General features: G+C 34.4%; 1 protein-coding gene across 2 annotated transcripts in view; it reads left to right on the top strand.

The window, feature by feature from the left end:
- USP15 (ubiquitin specific peptidase 15) overlaps positions 1 to 17980 on the top strand; it is a 134866-nt gene that overhangs the window by 51129 nt on the left and 65757 nt on the right. For both annotated transcript variants that reach the window (XM_086400243.1, XM_086400242.1), the window contains exons 4-5: positions 3116 to 3242; positions 13938 to 14083. In XM_086400243.1, coding sequence (XP_086256369.1) covers positions 3116 to 3242; positions 13938 to 14083 — 273 coding nt within the window. The remainder of the gene's footprint in view (positions 1 to 3115; positions 3243 to 13937; positions 14084 to 17980) is intronic.

Below are 17980 nucleotides of genomic sequence, written 5' to 3'. Positions count from 1 at the left end.
TATAACTCACAATCTATGAAGTAGTCTTACTAAAAATTGCAAGAATAAAAAGATAAATGGTGAATTTTTTGGTTAAAAGACACTTGAGACTTCTCAATTGTAGTGTATGGGCTTTATTTGGATTGATATTAAAAATCATTTTTATTTTAATTGGTTTTAATTTAATGGATATTTGATATTAAGGTATTCATTTTAATACTTTAGGTGTGATAATATGGTTATGTTTGTGTTCTTGTTTTTAAAGTATCCTGAAATGTTTGTATAGAATATCACAAATAAGATTTGTGTTACACATTAACACCTGTGATTTCATATTTGTATTATACTTCTCTACTAGTCTGTCTGTCTTTTTACCACTAGGTTTTCTTACCCTGATTTCAAGGATTGCATCTAATTCATTGTGTATTTCTAACACTGAACATAGGTACTTAGTAAATGCTGCTAAAATGAGTATAACTCCTCAAAAATAGTAAATGTGTCCATTAGGCCCAGTGTTATCAAATTGTTTTGAAGTAACAGATTTCTTTAGAAGTTACTTCCTCTTTCCAAGAGGGGAGAAGTAGGCACTTGAAGTCAATTCTTTCATAAGCCACTGTAAAGAGTACACTACATTAGGTTTATCAGGTATATTTCATGATGTTAGTCAGATTGCCCACTAATGTTCAAAGCAAAATGAACAAATGGAAATTATGTTTAATTCAGCTTTATCTTGTATTTCCCTAACTAACTTAGTAAAGAAACTTGACCTTCATTGTGGCCATGAATTAATAGAATCCAAGCATAGATTTCATCTTGTGCTTGCTCTTTATCTCTGATGTAGAAAAATATTATAATTCACCTAGGAAAAAAACATTTTAGCTGTCATCTCTAATTCTGAAACATAACTGTTATTTCTGAACATTCACCTTTCTGTCTTATATCAAATGTATATTTTAATGGTTATAGTAACTAGATAAATGTAACTTTGTATCTGGTATTTTATAAACCTGTTTCTTCCTATTACAGTCTTAATAGCCATCATTTTAAAGGTTATTTTCAGCACAAACATTTTTAATGAAGATAGGATACTTTATATACACAAATATAAAGGAGTTACTAAATGAACAAATAATGTACATATTATGACACTAATATATAAATATGCTAATTATTTTTCTCTGATGCAGTGCTGTTGTATTCAGTCTTTAATCATTCATGTAGTATGATTCTTTCAAATAAAAATTGTTGGAGGACAAATTCATATCTTGCTTTAAAAAACTGCTTTTTAATATACTACTTTTGGAAACAGTATAATCTTCTAAGTACAGTAATAGTATTCTGAGTAGTGCTAATTATCACTGTAAGGTGTTGGAGAAAAGAAAAAAATGAAAAAATTCTGAACCCTAATAAAGAGTGTGTTTTGAAGTACTCTTAATTTTTTAAAAATTTTAGTTTTTTGGAGTATAGTTGATTTACAGAGTTACGTTGGTTTGGGGTGTATAGCAGTATGAGTCAGTTATACATGTCTATGTAGTCATCCTTATTTAGATTCTTTTCTCATGTAGATTATCACAGAATATTGAGTAGAGTTTCCTGTGCTATACCATAGATCCTTGTTGATGTCTGTGTTGTAATATAGTAGTGAAATAGGGAATTAATGTTTATTTATTGTTGACAGTGAGCTTCTGACAGTTAAATCACCAGATTCTTTCCAGGAAAAGAAACTGCTTACTTAGAGAATACATACCTCAATGTAAATCATAATGGACGGTTTTCTCTTTTTTAAAAAATTTTATCCTGTTTACTTATCCCATTACCTGCTCTACTGTTAGAATTTCCTCCCCCACCCCCGACCCCCTGCATAAAATGAGGCCTGTGAGTACCTCAGTTTGGCAACCTACTGATGATTAGTAACTAACATATTCTTACTCGAATATTGAGTCCCAGAGCAGAAATTTCTGATTGTTAGGAATATTTGATTCTTAGCTTTATAGCTCCATTAATCTTATAGATAATGTAATATCCTTTGCTTCATGCTTAACTTCAAATATGATATAAAACAAATTAGTTCTGGTTTAGACAGTAATATACTAGTTTATATAATGCGTTCATTACAGAATCGCACACTATTACTTTAGAAATGTAACAAGTATGATTAGGAGAATATATATTATAAAGTATCATAAAAATTAGCATTGAATTGGACGTTTTAAATGCTAGCAAACTACCTTTGAACTTTTTGAGCTGAAACAACTTCCCTGCAAGTGAAAGACAAATTCTGAGTCCCTTACTGAATTGATGCTAAGCAAGTGAGTACAACAGTCATTTGGAGCCTCCCTTTTGCCATATTTGTCTAATGTATCACGTATCAGGCTGATTACTATTTTCAGAAACAGTATTCATGACTGAAATCCTACAGTTAACCTTTAGAAGATCAAAAGGAAATATACTTATTAAAAAGGTGACCCTAATATATACATTTCTTCTCTTTCTGCTTTATTGCTTGCATGTTTAGCAACTTTTTTTTCCCTTTCATTTGTTGCCTGGAACTACTCAGTGTGCATTTAAAGGTCAAACAAAGTCATCTTAGGATGGAAAACTAACATATCAATTACAGGGCATAGCTGAATATTTTGGCAACAGTAATTTGGAGTTACCGTTTTAAAAGATTTATTTTAACATACAGAGTGTTATTATAGCTGTTGCTAGCTGAAATTATATAAAACTTTAAGTGGTTTTTAAAGGTTTTTTGCTTGAGATCAAGTGCTAAAAGATAAAGTATGTCTGTATCTTTAATCCGAACCGTATTTACACTTTGCATGCACTTTCTCATCATAAATACTAAGTGTATTCATTATTTATAGTATACCAAAGTATCTCCATAGAGTAGTAGAATGCCTTACTATACTGTCTGTTAATATTTGTATCATGATTGTTCATATTCTGTTAAATATTAATATTTCCAAAAATGTTCCTTTCTTTTTCAGCTATCCAGTATCTTTTATATTAATGAGTTTTAATAGTTATGGTTTTTTCACTGGACATCTGCTTTTTCTAAAGTCTTTTTAGAGATATGTTATTCAAAACAGTAAGATATATCAAGCTATAGCTGACACTAGTTTGTTTTGTTTTCTAGGTGGTTGAACAGGGTATGTTTGTAAAGCACTGCAAAGTAGAAGTATATCTCACAGAATTGAAGCTCTGTGAAAATGGAAACATGAACAATGTTGTAACACGAAGATTTAGCAAAGCTGACACAATAGGTAATGCAAGATCCTGTTTCTTTGTTAAACCATTGCTATTCAAAGTTTATTTAAAATTCTATTTGTTCTATGCTACTAAGATGAAAACAGTTTTAAAGGTTTATCCTTAGATATTACAGATTTCCAAGCTTGATACAATATGTCATAGCTTAAAGTTGAACTGTTTATCATTTCTAGATGTACTTTACATTATTAGATGAGTTTAATATTTGTGCCATTTTACTTTTTAAAAAATCAAATAATTATAGTTTTAATTTAGCATTTGAAAATATATGTCATGTTTGTAACATGAATTATAAATTAATGTAGAACTTTAAATACTTGCTTAGGTAAAACTTTGTCAGGTAATGTACTTTTTAATAATAATAATTTACCCTTCTTTAGCATGAAAAATGACTTGTTTAATTTGTTTTTTCTCTCATTCTTGGGAGTCCAAATACAATCAAATAGCTCGTAAGGTAGTGGGCTTAGCATTATTATGACTCACTGATTTTTTTTTATATAATGAGTAGGTTACAGAATTATAGTATCAAATATGTGTGCCTAACTCTGTCTATATATTTATATATCTACATATATTTATATATCTACTGTCTGAGCCACCAAGGAAGCCCATATATTTACCTATCTACACAAATAGATGTATAAAATGTTAAAATATATGTAAATGTTTTAAAATATGTAAATTTTTAAAATTCTGCTTAAAAGCTACATTTTAATTATAGATCAAGGATGTATTGAATAAACAAAACAAAGCTCATAGATTCAAAGAACAGATTGGCTGCCAGATGAGTGGGGCTCGGGGGTTGGGTGAAATGGGTGAAGGAAATTAAGAGGTATAAACTTCTGGTTATAAAATAAATCATGAGGCTTTCATGTACAGCATGGTGACTGTACTCAGTAATATTATATTGCAAATTTGAAAGTGGCTAAAATGTAAATTTTAAACCATTATGTCACACACCTAATACTAATATAATACTGCAAGTCAATTATACTTCAGTTTTAAAAAGGAATATATTGAATAAAATGCTTTGTAAATACATGGTTATGCATTTACTAACAATTGCAGTGCTTTTTGATGAAAAAACTGAAAATAAAAATTATAAATAGTAGTTATTTTCAAATAAAGTTCTTGGAAAAGAAAATTATTGGTAATAACATTGATCTTGTTATAAAATGTAAATGGTCACTGGAGAAGGACATAATACTTAATGTAGAATTCAGCAAGGAAGTGAGATTAGCAAATTTATGAATTACACCTATATAACTTTCCTTGTTGAAATCAGTCATTAGATGCACTTTATTTTATTTTATTTATTTTATTTTTTTTATTTCTTAAATACTTTAATGCTATTTTCATGCAGAATGTTTTAAATAATCTTTAAAATGGTATTTGAACGACATGATGGGAGCATATTATAAAACTACACTAAAATAGCACAATTTGTTCTAAAGCAAAGTCAGACATTTATGTTCTTAGAAAAGCAATATATGTTTCAAAACATAGTTTCTAGAGATATGTGCAGTATATGTGTAAATGACAGAAATCAATGAGTATATGCCACACAGCTGAAAACAATGTTGTACAAACTCAATTAAGTAGGTTTATGAAACTTTACGTAAGATCTTTACAAGTACACATGGAAAAATCCATATTTATACAATTTGAACTAAAAGAACAACATCCACTTTCAAATATATATGTGGTTTTCATTCCATTACCAAAGAAAGGCAATGCCAAAGAATGCTCAAACTACCACACAGTTACACTTATCTCACATGCTAGTAAAGTAATGCTCAAAATTCTCCAAGCCAGGCTTCAGCAGTATGTGAACCGTGAACTTCCTGATGTTCAACCTGGTTTTAGAAAAGGCAGAGGAACCAGAGATCAAATTGCCAACATCCTTTGGATCATCAAAAAAGCAAGAGTTCCAGAAAAATATCTATTTCTGCTTTATTGACTATGCCAAAGCCTTTGACTGTGTGGATCAGAATAAACTGTAGAAAATTCTGAAAGAGATGGGAATACCAGACCACCTGACCTGCCTCTTGAGAAACCTGTATGCAGGTCAGGGAGCAACAGTTAGAACTGGACATGGAACAACAGACTGGTTCCAAATAGGAAAAGGACTACGTCAAGGCTGTATATTGTCACCCTGTTTATTTAACTTATATGCAGAGTATGTCATGAGAAATGCTGGGCTGGAAGAAGCACAAGCTGAAATCAAGATTGCCGGGAGAAATATCAATCACCTCAGATATGCAGATGACACCACCCTTAGAGCAGAAAACGAAGAGGAACTCAAAAGCCTCTTGATGAAAGTGAAAGAGGAGAGTGAAAAAGTTGGCTTAAAGCTCAACATTCAGAAAACGAAGATCATGGCATCTGGTCCCATCACTTCATGGGGAAATAGTGGAAACAGTGTCAGACTTTATTTTTGGGGGCTCCAAAATCACTGCAAATGGTGACTGCAATCATGAAATTAAAAGACGCTTACTCCTTGGAAGGAAAATGATGACTAACCTAGACAGCATATTGAAAAGCAGAGGCATTACTTTGCCAACAAAGGTCCGTCTAGTCAAGGCTATGGTTTTTCCAGTGGTCATGTATGGATGTGAGAGTTGGACTGTGAAGAAAGCTGAGCACCAAAGAATTGATGCTTTTGAACTGTGGTGTTGGAAAAGACTCTTGGGAGTCCCTTGGACTGCAAGGAGATCCAACCAGTCCATTCTAAAGGAGATCAGCCCTGGGATTTCTTTGGAAGCAATGATGCTAAAACTGAAATTCCAATACTTTGGCCACCTCACGTGAAGAGTTGACTCATTGGAAAAGACTCTGATGCTGGGAGGGATTGGGGGCAGGAGGAGAAGGGGGCGACAGAGGATGAGATGGCTGGATGGCATCACCAACTCGATGGAGGTGAGTCTGAGTGAACTCTGGGAGTTGGTGATGGACAGGGAGGCCTGGCGTGCTGTGATTCACGGGGTCTCAAAGAGACACGACTGAGCGACTGAACTGAACTGAACTGATATATTTAGGGTCATTATTTTACTAATTCACATAATTAAAATGCATTAAAAACAGAATAGAAATATTCAGAAAAGTGCATTTCAACTCCATAGGGTAGATTTTATAAAAAGTGACAATTTGTAATTTCCTAAGAAAATAAAATAGAAGTAAATGACAATAAAAAATAAAAACACTATTAAGCTCAATATCTCTATACTTCTATATTTGGTTTATAAAAAGAACCTTCAAATTATATTCAATCAAACAATAGTTCCAATAGACCTGGTATAAATTCTTGTATCTTATCTTGTTCCAAAATGAAGTGAAGACCAGGTTAATAAAATATTTCTGAATTTCATAAGTACATTTGACTTTCACCACTTAGCCATTTCACTGCAAGAAAATACTTTTAACCCATAATTTTCATGAAGTAGTACCATTCTTTAGTACCTAATGCTTGGTTAATCCTAATGTTTCTGCCATATATTATGTATGAATTTTTTATTCTCCCTCTCTTTATTTAGCTAAAACATTTATAAGTTGAGATGCAATTTCAATAAACTCATACAGTCATCTTTCTAAAAGAATACTTAAAATGTTAGAAACTCCATATAAATGTCTTTTTTATTACATTATAGCGGATAAAGTACTTAACTTTTGTGCTTCTCAGTTTTGGGAACATATTCAGGAAAGTAAAACATTTCTACATCATGAAAACTGAAAATTTTAAATATAATTTATGAAATTACATTAATCATGATATCAAAATGTGCACACTAAGAATCTATATCCAACAAAGATTATCTATTAAAATTAATTCAGAGACTTAATGTCTGAAATTTACAGCCAATTAGAATATAAATAAACTACCTCTTAAATGCTTGATGTAAATAATGTTTTCTAGTTATTTTAAAGTTTCTTTTGTTTTTCTTTATTTTCTTTGTTCGTTACCTCATTTCTGTAGGAAAATTACATGTAAATTACATGAGGAAATAAAAGTCTTATTTTACTGAAAAATAAGTTTTACTGAAAAAATGTTTTAAAACTCATTTTATGAAGATCTAAGTTTTAACTTCTGAACTCAAAACAGTATTTCAGTGTCTTTACATTAGGTACTAGGTAAGGCGACCCACTCCAGTATTCTTGCCTGGAGAATCCTATGGACAGAGAAACCTGCAGGCTGCAGTCCATGGGGTCATGAGAGTCAGGCACAACTTAGTGACTACACCACCACCACCACCACCAAGAATTATCAAGGAGATTATTTGTAAAGAATCTCTGCTTCAAAAAGTTTATGATTTAATAGATTTTAATTTTCATAGTTTAAATTTACTAATACTTTAAAATGCTACATATTTTGGGTATATGCCTTAAAATTGTATATGAGTAAATTTTTTATATAGCTGACACTTCTTACTGTATTGGAATGATTTTTTCAAACTATGTTATCTGTACTTTTGTGGTCATTAAACATTGGGGGATAAAGAGAATGGAAAATATCAGAATACAGAATATCTACATATATGTGTACACAGCTCCTTACCATAGGTCCTAGTTTTAAAAATTTGAAAATCTGTATTAGAACATGTTTGCTTTCTAAGTGAAAAGTTTTGCAAAAATTAAAATTAAGTAAGGAATTTTAGAAACTTCATGGTTATAATTATCATAGTAGTTAGCAGTTACTGAGTACTTCCTATGAGACCTGGATTCGATCCCTGGGTCAGGAGGATCCCCTGGAGAAGGCAGTGGCGATCCACTCCAGCACTTTTGCCTGGAAAATCCCGTGGATGGAGGAGCCTGATAGGCACAGTCCGTGGGGTTGCAAAGAGTCGGACATGACTGAGCGACTTCACTTTCACTTTCACTTTCCTATGTTTTAGGCACTTTGTAGGAAATTTCTTATTTAAACCTCAAGATTACTGTACCCACATCTTAAAGGTGATGACACCTAGGCTTAGAAAGATTAGGTAATCTATAAAGTTTCACCCTGGTACCAGGTGATAGAGCCAGTATTTTGACTCCTTAACTAGACCTTTTATATCAGAGTCTCGCCTCTTAATTTGCTGCTTTACACAATCTGTACAAGTGTTAATTGGATTGATTTTGTTTTTCTAGAGCAAGTGAGTTTTGAAACAATAAAGAATTTGATAAGAAAGGAAATATGAGATGTATATTTTTTTCCCTGAATGTTTTTTTCTCAATCTGTCTAAAAAGGATCAAAATAGCTATGTATATGAAATGCAATATCAGCTCAGTTCAGTCACTTAGTTGTGTGTGACTCTTTGCGACCCCATGGACTGCAGCATGCCAGGCTTCCCTGTCCATCACCAACTCCCGAAGGTTGCTCAAACTCATGGCCATTGAGTCAGTGATGCCATCCAACCATCTCATCCTCTGTTGTCCCCTTCTCCTGCCTCGTTTTTCCCAGCATCAGGGTCCTTCCCAGTGAGTCAGTTCTTCACATCAGGTGGCCAAAGTATTGGAGCTTCACCTTCAGCATCAGTCCTTCCAGTGACTATTCAGGACTGATTTCCTTTAGAATTGACTACAGTATACAAATTTTACAAACAATTAAAAAATATAAGCACTTGTTTTTGGTTTTTACCAAATTAATAAAATGTTCCATTTTCAGCTAATAATGCCTGCATTGATTTATAATAAAAATGATGACAGCCATAAGTAGGATCTAAATAATTTACCATATTCAGGACCAAAATACTCTGCCTTTTAATATTTTTCTCCCTAAATTGAAATACTAGATATTGAAGATGTTTCAATAAGAAAGATAAAATATGTTTTTATTTATTCTCAATACCACTGAAAAATAATTTTATTATAAAATTTGAAAGGTGATTTGTTTTAAAATTTATTAATAGAATTGCTTAACTTTCTTATTTAAAAAAATGTTTGTCACAGTAATTTTATTTATTTTTTCTCTGTTAATACTTTTTTATCTCTTTATCCTTTTCATTAACTGCCTAATATTGTCAGATTAATATATATAGAAATATGCACATTATCTCAATACCTTGACATTCTCACTCTGGTGATCTTGATCTGCACTCAGACTCAATCACCAGTTCCCATAAATATACCCTAGGCTGACATTATCTACAACTGCACTTGCCATATATCATTTTAAGCAAACTGCTTTCTGACTACCACTTCTTCTGCTCCTATTCTCTCTCAAACTCACTGCTGCTGCTACTGCTGCTAAGTTGCTTCAGTCGTGTCCGACTCTGTGTGACCCCGTAGATGGCAGCCCACCAGGCTCCCCCATCCCTGGGATTCTCCAGGCAAGAACACTGGAGTGGGTTGCCATTTGCTTCTCCAATGCATGAAAGTGAAAAGTGAAAGTGAAGTTGCTCAGTCCTATCTGACTCTTTGCGACCCCATGGACTGCAGCCTACCAGGCTCCTCCATCTATAGGATTTTCCAGGCAAGAATACTGGAGTGGGGTGCCATTGCCTTCTCCCTCAAACTCACTAGATCAAACCTATCACTCCCTTGATTATACTGTGATGGTCTTTAATTACTTCTACATTAATAAATCCAGTGGTTAAAGTCTTCATTGTCTTAGTTCAGTTCAGTTGCTCAGTCATGTCTGACTCTTTGTGACCCGTTGGATTGCAGCACACCAGGCTTCCCTGTCCATCACCAGCTCACAGAGCTTACTCCAACTCATGTCCATTGAGTTGGTAATGCCATTCGATTCTCTCATCCTCTGTCGTCCCTTCTCCTACCACCTTCAATCTTTCCCAGCATCAGGGTCTTTTTCAGTGAGTCAGTTCTTCGCATCAGGTGGCCAAAGTATTGGAGTTTCAGCTTCAGCATCAGTCCTTCCAATGAATATTCAGGGTGATTTCCTTTAGAATGGACTGGTTGGATCTCCTTGCAGTCCAAGGGACTCTCAAGGACTCTCCAGCACCACAATCCAAAAGCATCAATACCGGTGCTCAGCTCTCTTTATAGTCCAACTCTCACATCCATATATGACTACTGGAATAACCGTAGCCTTGACTAGACGGACCTTTGTTGGCAAAGTAATGTCTCTGCTTTTTAATATGCTGTCTAGGTTGGTCATAACTTTTCTTCCAAGGAACAAGCATCTTTTGATTTCATGGCTGCAGTCACCATCTACAGTGATTTTGGAGCCCAAGAAAATAAAATCTCTCACTGTTTCCACTGTTGCCCCGTCTATTTGCCATGAAGTGATGGGACCGGGTGCCATGATTTTAGTTTTCTGAATGTTGAGTTTTAAGCCAACTTTTTCACTCTCCTCTTTCACTTTCATCAAGAGGCTCCTTAGTTCTTCACTTTCTGCCTTAAGGATGGTATCATATGCATATATGAGGTTATTGATATTTCTCCCAGCAATCTTGATTTCAGCTTGTGCGTCATCCAGTCCAGCATTTTGCATGATGTACTCTGCATATCTTAGCATGCCTGCAAAAATTTACATACTTATTTACTTTTCCACCTAGAAATATTTTCTCTTCACATGGCTGCCAGCGCACAAGTTCTCACTGGCTGCAGCTTCTCAGTCATTTGTAAGATGCTGTTCATATTTCTGACCTCAAAACATCAGTGTGATATGCTTAGTCCTTGGATCTCCTTTCTTTTCCTTAATGTTTTACCCTGGCTTTTAATCCTTTCTATATATTGATATCTTATATCTCCTACCCAAATTCTCCCTTAATTCCAGTTTCATCCATTCCATATCATCATCTGTGTCTGATGAAAATCTAAGGAGAACATGTCGGAAACTAAACTCTTCTTCTTCCCCCTAAAACTTACTACTCTGTTATTTTTCCCTGTCTGAGTAATCATCACTAGCACTCTTCTTATTGCTTAAGCTAAAATCCTTGGTATCATTCTGATTGCCTTGCATTTCTCACCTACATAATCTGGCAACATAACTTGTAAGCATTCCTTAGAATCTATTCTCAGTCTGACGGCTTAGTGTTGCTTCCAATGTTATCACCATGATTGGATTTCTGTAGTAGCCTAGTCTCCCATCCTTGACATTCTTTAGTTTGTTCTTTACTAGCAGTAAAAGTGAGCATTTAAAATGTCAGTTGGAGCATGCCACTTCTCTACTCACAACCCCTCAGTGAGTTCTCTTCTTAATCAGATAAAATCAGATAAAGTAGAATGCTTTCATAACTACTTAAATTCTGTATGATCCTACAGTTAGTACCTTGAGCTTTTCATCTTGCTCATTCCACTTCAGGCTTCCCTAGTAGTTCAGTGGTAAAGAATCTGCCTACCAATGCAGGAGATCCCTGGGTGGGGAAGATACCCTGGAGAAGAAAGTGGTAGTCCGCTCCAGTATTTTTTCCTGGGAAATCCCATAGACAGTGGACCCTGGTGGGCTACAGTCCGTGGAGTCACAAAGAGTCAGACACGACTTAGCAACTGAACAACAACAAAATTCCACTTCAGCTACATTGGTGCACCTTGGTGTTCTAAAACATGCCAAATACGTACCCATCTCAGGGCCTTTGATTTTGTCCCCAGAATCAAGGGGACATTTCCATATTACTTGTATATATTATGCATACAAATATGTATGTGTTAATAAACTTCAGAAAACGAAGATCATGGCATCTGGTCCCATCACTTCATGGCAAATAGATGGGGAAACAGTGGAAACAGTGTCAGACTTTATTTTGGGGGGCTCCAAAATCACTGCAGATGGTGACTGCAGCCATGAAATTAAAAGCTGCTTACTCCTTGGAAGAAAAGTTATGACCAACCTAGATAGCATATTCAAAAGCAGAGACATTACTTTGCCAACAAAGGTCTGTCTAGTCAAGGCTGTGGTTTTTCCAGTGGTCATGTATGGATGTGAGAGTTGGACTTTGAAGAAAGCTGAGCGCCGAAGAATTGATGCTTTTGAACTGTGGTACTGGAGAAGACTTTTGAGAGTCCCTTGGACTGCAAGGAGATCCAACCAGTCCATTCTGAAGATCAGCCCTGGGATTTCTTTGGAAGGAATGATGCTAAAGCTGAAACTCCAGTACTTTGGCCACCTCATGCGAAGAGTTGACTCATTGGAAAAGACTGATACTGGGAGGGATTGGGGGTAGGAGGAGAAGGGGACGACAGAGGATGAGTTGGCTGGATGGCATCACTGACTCGATGGACGTGAGTCTGAGTGAACTCCGGGAGTTGGTGATGGACAGAGAAGCCTGGCGTGCTGCGATTCATGGGGTCGCAAAGAGTCGGACACGACTGAGCAACTGAACTGAACTGAACTGAATAGGAAAAATGCCTAGAAGAAAAAATATCAAAATGGTAACAGTGGTTATCTCTAGGTGAACATTTTATTTGTATTTTATGTATTTTTGCAATGAGCAAGATTTATTGCTTCAATCAGGAAACAAGTATTCATTTTTATAGAAAGACTAAAATAACCTCCCTTCCTTGACTTCTTCCTGTAGCCTCCTTCGTAGGTGATTTTCTGTTTTTTGTACTGCTTACATGGGTGTATCCACTTTCGAAGTTCATCATTATATATTGACGATTTGTGCATTTTTCCATATGGATTTACACTTCAGTTAAAAAATCAGTGCTGCCAAAATACAAAGTAGTATTAATAGTATACTTACAGTTATTTGATGTAATTTTTTAAATCTTCTGGCTAGTTTGCTCTAAGTTTTGAAGTACACTTTAATGTTTACTATGTAATTAATGCCTTAATTAAACTGTCTTTCACTGTAAGACTGTTAAAGAGCATTAAAAGCTAAGTAGAACATAAACAGTGCTATTGAACTAAGTTTGATTATGTAGGTTAGGTGTGGCTTTTATTTTTTAAGAAAACATGTATTGTTAGACTTAGTATTTTACAAATAATGTTTTGTCCAAAATTAAGTATTCTAAAAGAGGTATTTTATATTTCTTCATATGTTATAAAATATTTTAAGTGTAATTTTCTTGAAATCTAAGTTAGGTGAGTTATTGACAATGTTTAAAAATACTTTAAAGATTCATCTAAATATGGTACCAAAACTTAATAACTCTCAAACATGTAGATACTCCTGTATCTTACTTTACAACAGATAAACTGCTCTGGGTTTTTAAAAAAGACTTCTCCCACTCAGGTAATTGGTTTAGAAATAAGATACCTGGTTTTACCTTAGAATCAAGAGATTTTTGACCAACTTCTCTTCAAAGATGGCACTTTTTTGTTTGTCTCCATATTCTATTTAATTTCAGTTAGCTATTTAAACTGTAAATTATATTCAGCTTAGTATAAATTATTCTTAAATTGATTTTGTTGTAACGAAATTTCATCCTGTGGCATCTCTGAATCATACTTTAATTTCTAACACCAACACATCATCAGAAAATACATTAATTTTATAATGTATAAGAAGTTAAAGTGCACCCTGTATAATGTAAACTATATTTTAGTATTATGTGATTGAACTCTTACCTTTGAGATATTAATTTCTCCAAGTAATTATCTGTCAGAGTTACAATTATCATTTTGTTCCTAAAAAGTATACCCTGTCTCAAAAACTTGATTGCTTTATATATTTCCTATGTATTTGTTTATCTTCTCTTATTATTATCAGTATTCTAAATTTAGGATTTTTATGCTAGTGAGCACTTATCTCTGTGTGTACATTATTAAGTATTTATTATATTTACATATCTTTCCTCCTTATGTCTAGATACAATTGAAAAGGAAATAAGAAAAATCTTCAATATTCCAGATGAAAAGGAGACCAGATTGTGGAACAAATACATGAGTAATACATTTGAACCACTGAATAAACCAGACAGCACCATTCAGGATGCTGGTTTATACCAAGGACAGGTATTGTTTAGCAATACTGTTTATTTTAAGCATACTATCCATGAAGCTTTTGAGATTCATAAACTTTATGGCTATCCTGACACTCTACAATGGGTTCTACTATCTCTGATTTCCTCTTTTCTAACTCATCTGTTCTCTTTTCCCTGCTGGTCACTAGTTATGCACTAATTATAACTTCTTCTCTCCTTGAGCTTGAGAATAACCTACTTTTTAAAAATAAATTATTTTCCATTGACAAATAACTGATGTAATAAGGGATCAACATACTTTTTGTAAAGGATCAAGTAATAAATATTTTTGTTTCAGCGGTCTTTATGATCTCTGTCATGACCACAACTTTGCCATTGTAGTAGCAAGAAAGTAACGGTAAACAATATGTAGAAAATGGATATGGCTATGTTCCAACAAACTTTATTTTCAAAAGCAGTCAGTGAGCTGAGTGAATTGTAGTTTGCCAATACCTGTTAGAAGGGGTCAACCCCCAGTTTGGTCTTTCTTTATGATACAATCCAAACAAATGAAAGACTTTATGATGTAATCCAAACAAACGAATGTGTTGAGAAATGAAGATTTCTAGACACAATCAGCAAGTCTTACTGATTCTTCCTTCCACCTCTCTCTCTAATTAATCTCTGTTCCATTTCCAGCCCTTATTTTTCAGTAATGTTTTAACAAATCCCTCTGCTTCCAGTCTTTTCATGTCCATTCTCAACCTTCCATATTTCTGCCAGAATACCCTTTCTAAAATGTAAACCTTATTATTTCCTTTCCACTAATCTTCCCTGGCTCCTTAACAATTGTAGAATAAAGTCCCAGCACCTTAACATAGCATGCAAGTCATGGTTTATCCTTTTACCTTATTCTTCCAGCATCTTTTGATTAATCTTGCCTTTTGATTTGCATTCCTAACAAAACCTAACTGAACTACTTATAGTCTTTAAGTCTATTATGGTGTTCCGTTCTCTTGTTCTTTGATATATGTTGTTTCATCTGCCCATTGTACTGTTCTCTCCATTCCCTGTATTCATCCAAAATAAAATTCTTTTTAAACATCCAAATATTAAAATGAAGCTTCCCATCCTATCATGTAATCTAACCAGATCAGATTATCCATCCTTCCAATTCCAATATCAGATCATTTCTTCAGCCTTTCATGATCTGTTTATCTCAGTATCTAACTAAGGCATAGAATTTTTTTTTACTTTGGAGAAAAAATTTCTCCCTTAACTTCCATAATGATTTACATGTATGTCTTGTATCATTCATTGTATACTTTGCTGTGCTTAGTTGATCAGTCATGTCCGACTCTTTATGACCCCATGGACTGTAGCCCGCCAGGCTCCTCTGTCCATGGGATTCTCCAGGCAAGAATACTTGAGTGGGTTGCCATGCCCTCCTCCAGCAGATCTTCTCAACCCAGGGATCGAACCCAGGTTTCTCGCATTGCAGGCGGATTCGTTATTGTCTGAGCCACCAGGGAAGCTTGTATCATTCATTGTGTACTTCAGTTATTTATATATTAAGCTCCCTGGCTAAACTATGAAGTCCTTGTTTTGGTTGGATTTTGTGTCCTAAATAGGACCTATATTTTAATACCTAACACAGAGCCTGCTGCCCCAAGATATGGAAGTTTTTGCTTTGTTTTGTGTTAATTTAAAATTGATATTGATATGTGATGGAAATTGTTCCTACTATAATCAAATATTGTCCTGAGCTGTAAAACAGTGATTTTCACACTTATTTTAGCCATTATATTCTTAAGTAAAATCTTACAAAATCTAACATGTATTCTAATTTAAAGGAGTTACCCAGTTGAAGCTGATTGAGACATTTGGAACTACTGGCTACTTGACGCTCCCTTCCTTATCCATCCAACTCTCTCTCTCTTACAGTAGAAAGATCCATCAGGCCATGAGGTTGCTCCAGGGAATACAGTTTAAATATGTAGGATTATTTCTTAAATCTTTTCAGTAATTGAGTCTGTGTAATGTCTGTAATTCTCCTTGTCATGTATATTAGACTGAGGCTTAGAGAATTTAAGTAATTTGATATTCTTGATAGGAATGCATCTATCAGAATGAAGATGACAGAATTATTTTAATAAGACTAAATATCTTATTAAACATTCTTATAGAATATCTTTAGAGACATTTGATCTTTTGAAATAGAAATGGTTCAGAGAAAATGCATGAAATTGTCTAGATTTTTGACCAGTTATTTTCTGAATGATGATGAATGAACTGAACACTATCTTAGACTTAAAACAATTTTTTTTTCTTACTGAAATAGAAAGTATCCTCATTAGAAAGTGAAACAAAGATACATTATTGAAGAGTTTGCCTCTCAAAATAGATGGTCTTTACCTCTCTTTCTTGTATGTGTATGTTCAATTTAATTAAATCTTAAAATATTTTTTTAAATATTTTCATTTTGAGTTAAGGTTTTAACCTTAAATGATGAAAATTTTATTCAGAAAATGATACATTTGAGTAAGGAAATGAGTTTTAGCATTTCTGATGGCATTCAACATTAATTGTAAAGACAAAAGGAATTTAAAATACAAATACTGCTTGGGATTAAAGGTTACAGTTAAACTTTAAATATTTTTTTGATTCTTCAGCTTTAGGATCTTCCTTTAAAAAACAAACTGTAAGCAAAGATATTAAATATATACCTTTGACATTTTCTATAGCTATACTCTTTTGCTTTATAGCTGATTTAAGTGCTGCTAGAGACTAAGTTCAGAAAAGGCAAAGGCACCCCACTCCAGTACTCTTGCCTGGAAAATCCCATGGACAGAGGAGCCTGGAAGGCTGCAGTCCATGGGGTCGCTGAGGGTGGGACACAACTGAGCGACTTCATTTTCACTTTTCACTTTCATGCATTGGAGAAGGAAATGGCAACCCACTCCAGTGTTCCTGCCTGGAAAATCCCAGGGACGGAGGAGCCTGGTAGGTTGCCATCTATGGGGTCGCACAGAGTCGGACACAACTGAAGTGACTTAGCAGCAGCAGCAGAGACAAAGTTTATGTGTATATGTTTTTTAATAAAGTATAATTTTTACTTAGATGTCTATACAGTTATAAGTTGTAGCACAGGAAATCCTTCCTTCAGAAGTTAAAAATTACTCAGCAAACTCAACTTTATAAACATGTAAAACTATGTAAATATATGACTATATCATCTTAAACCAGAAATTGAGCATAATAGTTAATTGCCTGTGGTAGTTAGGGAGAGGAATATGATCAGGGAGGTGTCAGGATGGCAGGTATACAGTGCACTATTCTTAATGTATTACCTATACTTCATGTGTGTTTTGGGAGTTTGTTTTTTGTTTTCTGGTCAAGCTGTATGGCTTGCAGGATCTTAGTTCCCCACCCAGGGATTGAACATGTGCTCCCTGCACCAAGGGCACGGAGTCTTAACCACTGGACCATCAGGGAAGTTCCTCACATGTGCTTTTTGTTTATAGGAAATAATTTAAAGGTAACTTTGGCTTCCCCAGTAGCTCACTGGGTAAAGAATCTGCTTGCAATGCAGGAGACATAGGAGATGCGAGTTCGATCTCTGGGTTGGGAAGATCCCCTGGAGGAGGAAATGGCAAACCACTCCAATATTCTTGCCTGGAAAATCCCATGGACAGAGGAGCTTTGTGCGCTACATACAGTCCATTGGTCGTAGAGGGTCAGACACGACTGAGCAACTAACACACCGCACACAAAGATAACATTAGTGTTTTAATTAGCATAGTTTATCAACAACAAAGAGTCGGACACGACTGAGCGACTTCACTTCTTCATCAACAACATGGTTCCATGAATTTTTTAAATCAGTATTTCATTTGTATATGTATTCTGAATCAGGCTTACATTTTTACATGGTTAATATCCAAATGCC

The sequence above is a fragment of the Bos grunniens genome, chromosome 5, assembly GCF_055505025.1.
Source record: "Bos grunniens cultivar Pamir isolate PY7600 chromosome 5, Bosgru_T2T1.0, whole genome shotgun sequence".
Classification (NCBI taxonomy): Eukaryota; Metazoa; Chordata; class Mammalia; order Artiodactyla; family Bovidae; genus Bos; species Bos grunniens.
Note: the sequence above shows the minus strand (reverse complement) of the source record. Positions and strands in the feature narration are given on the sequence as shown.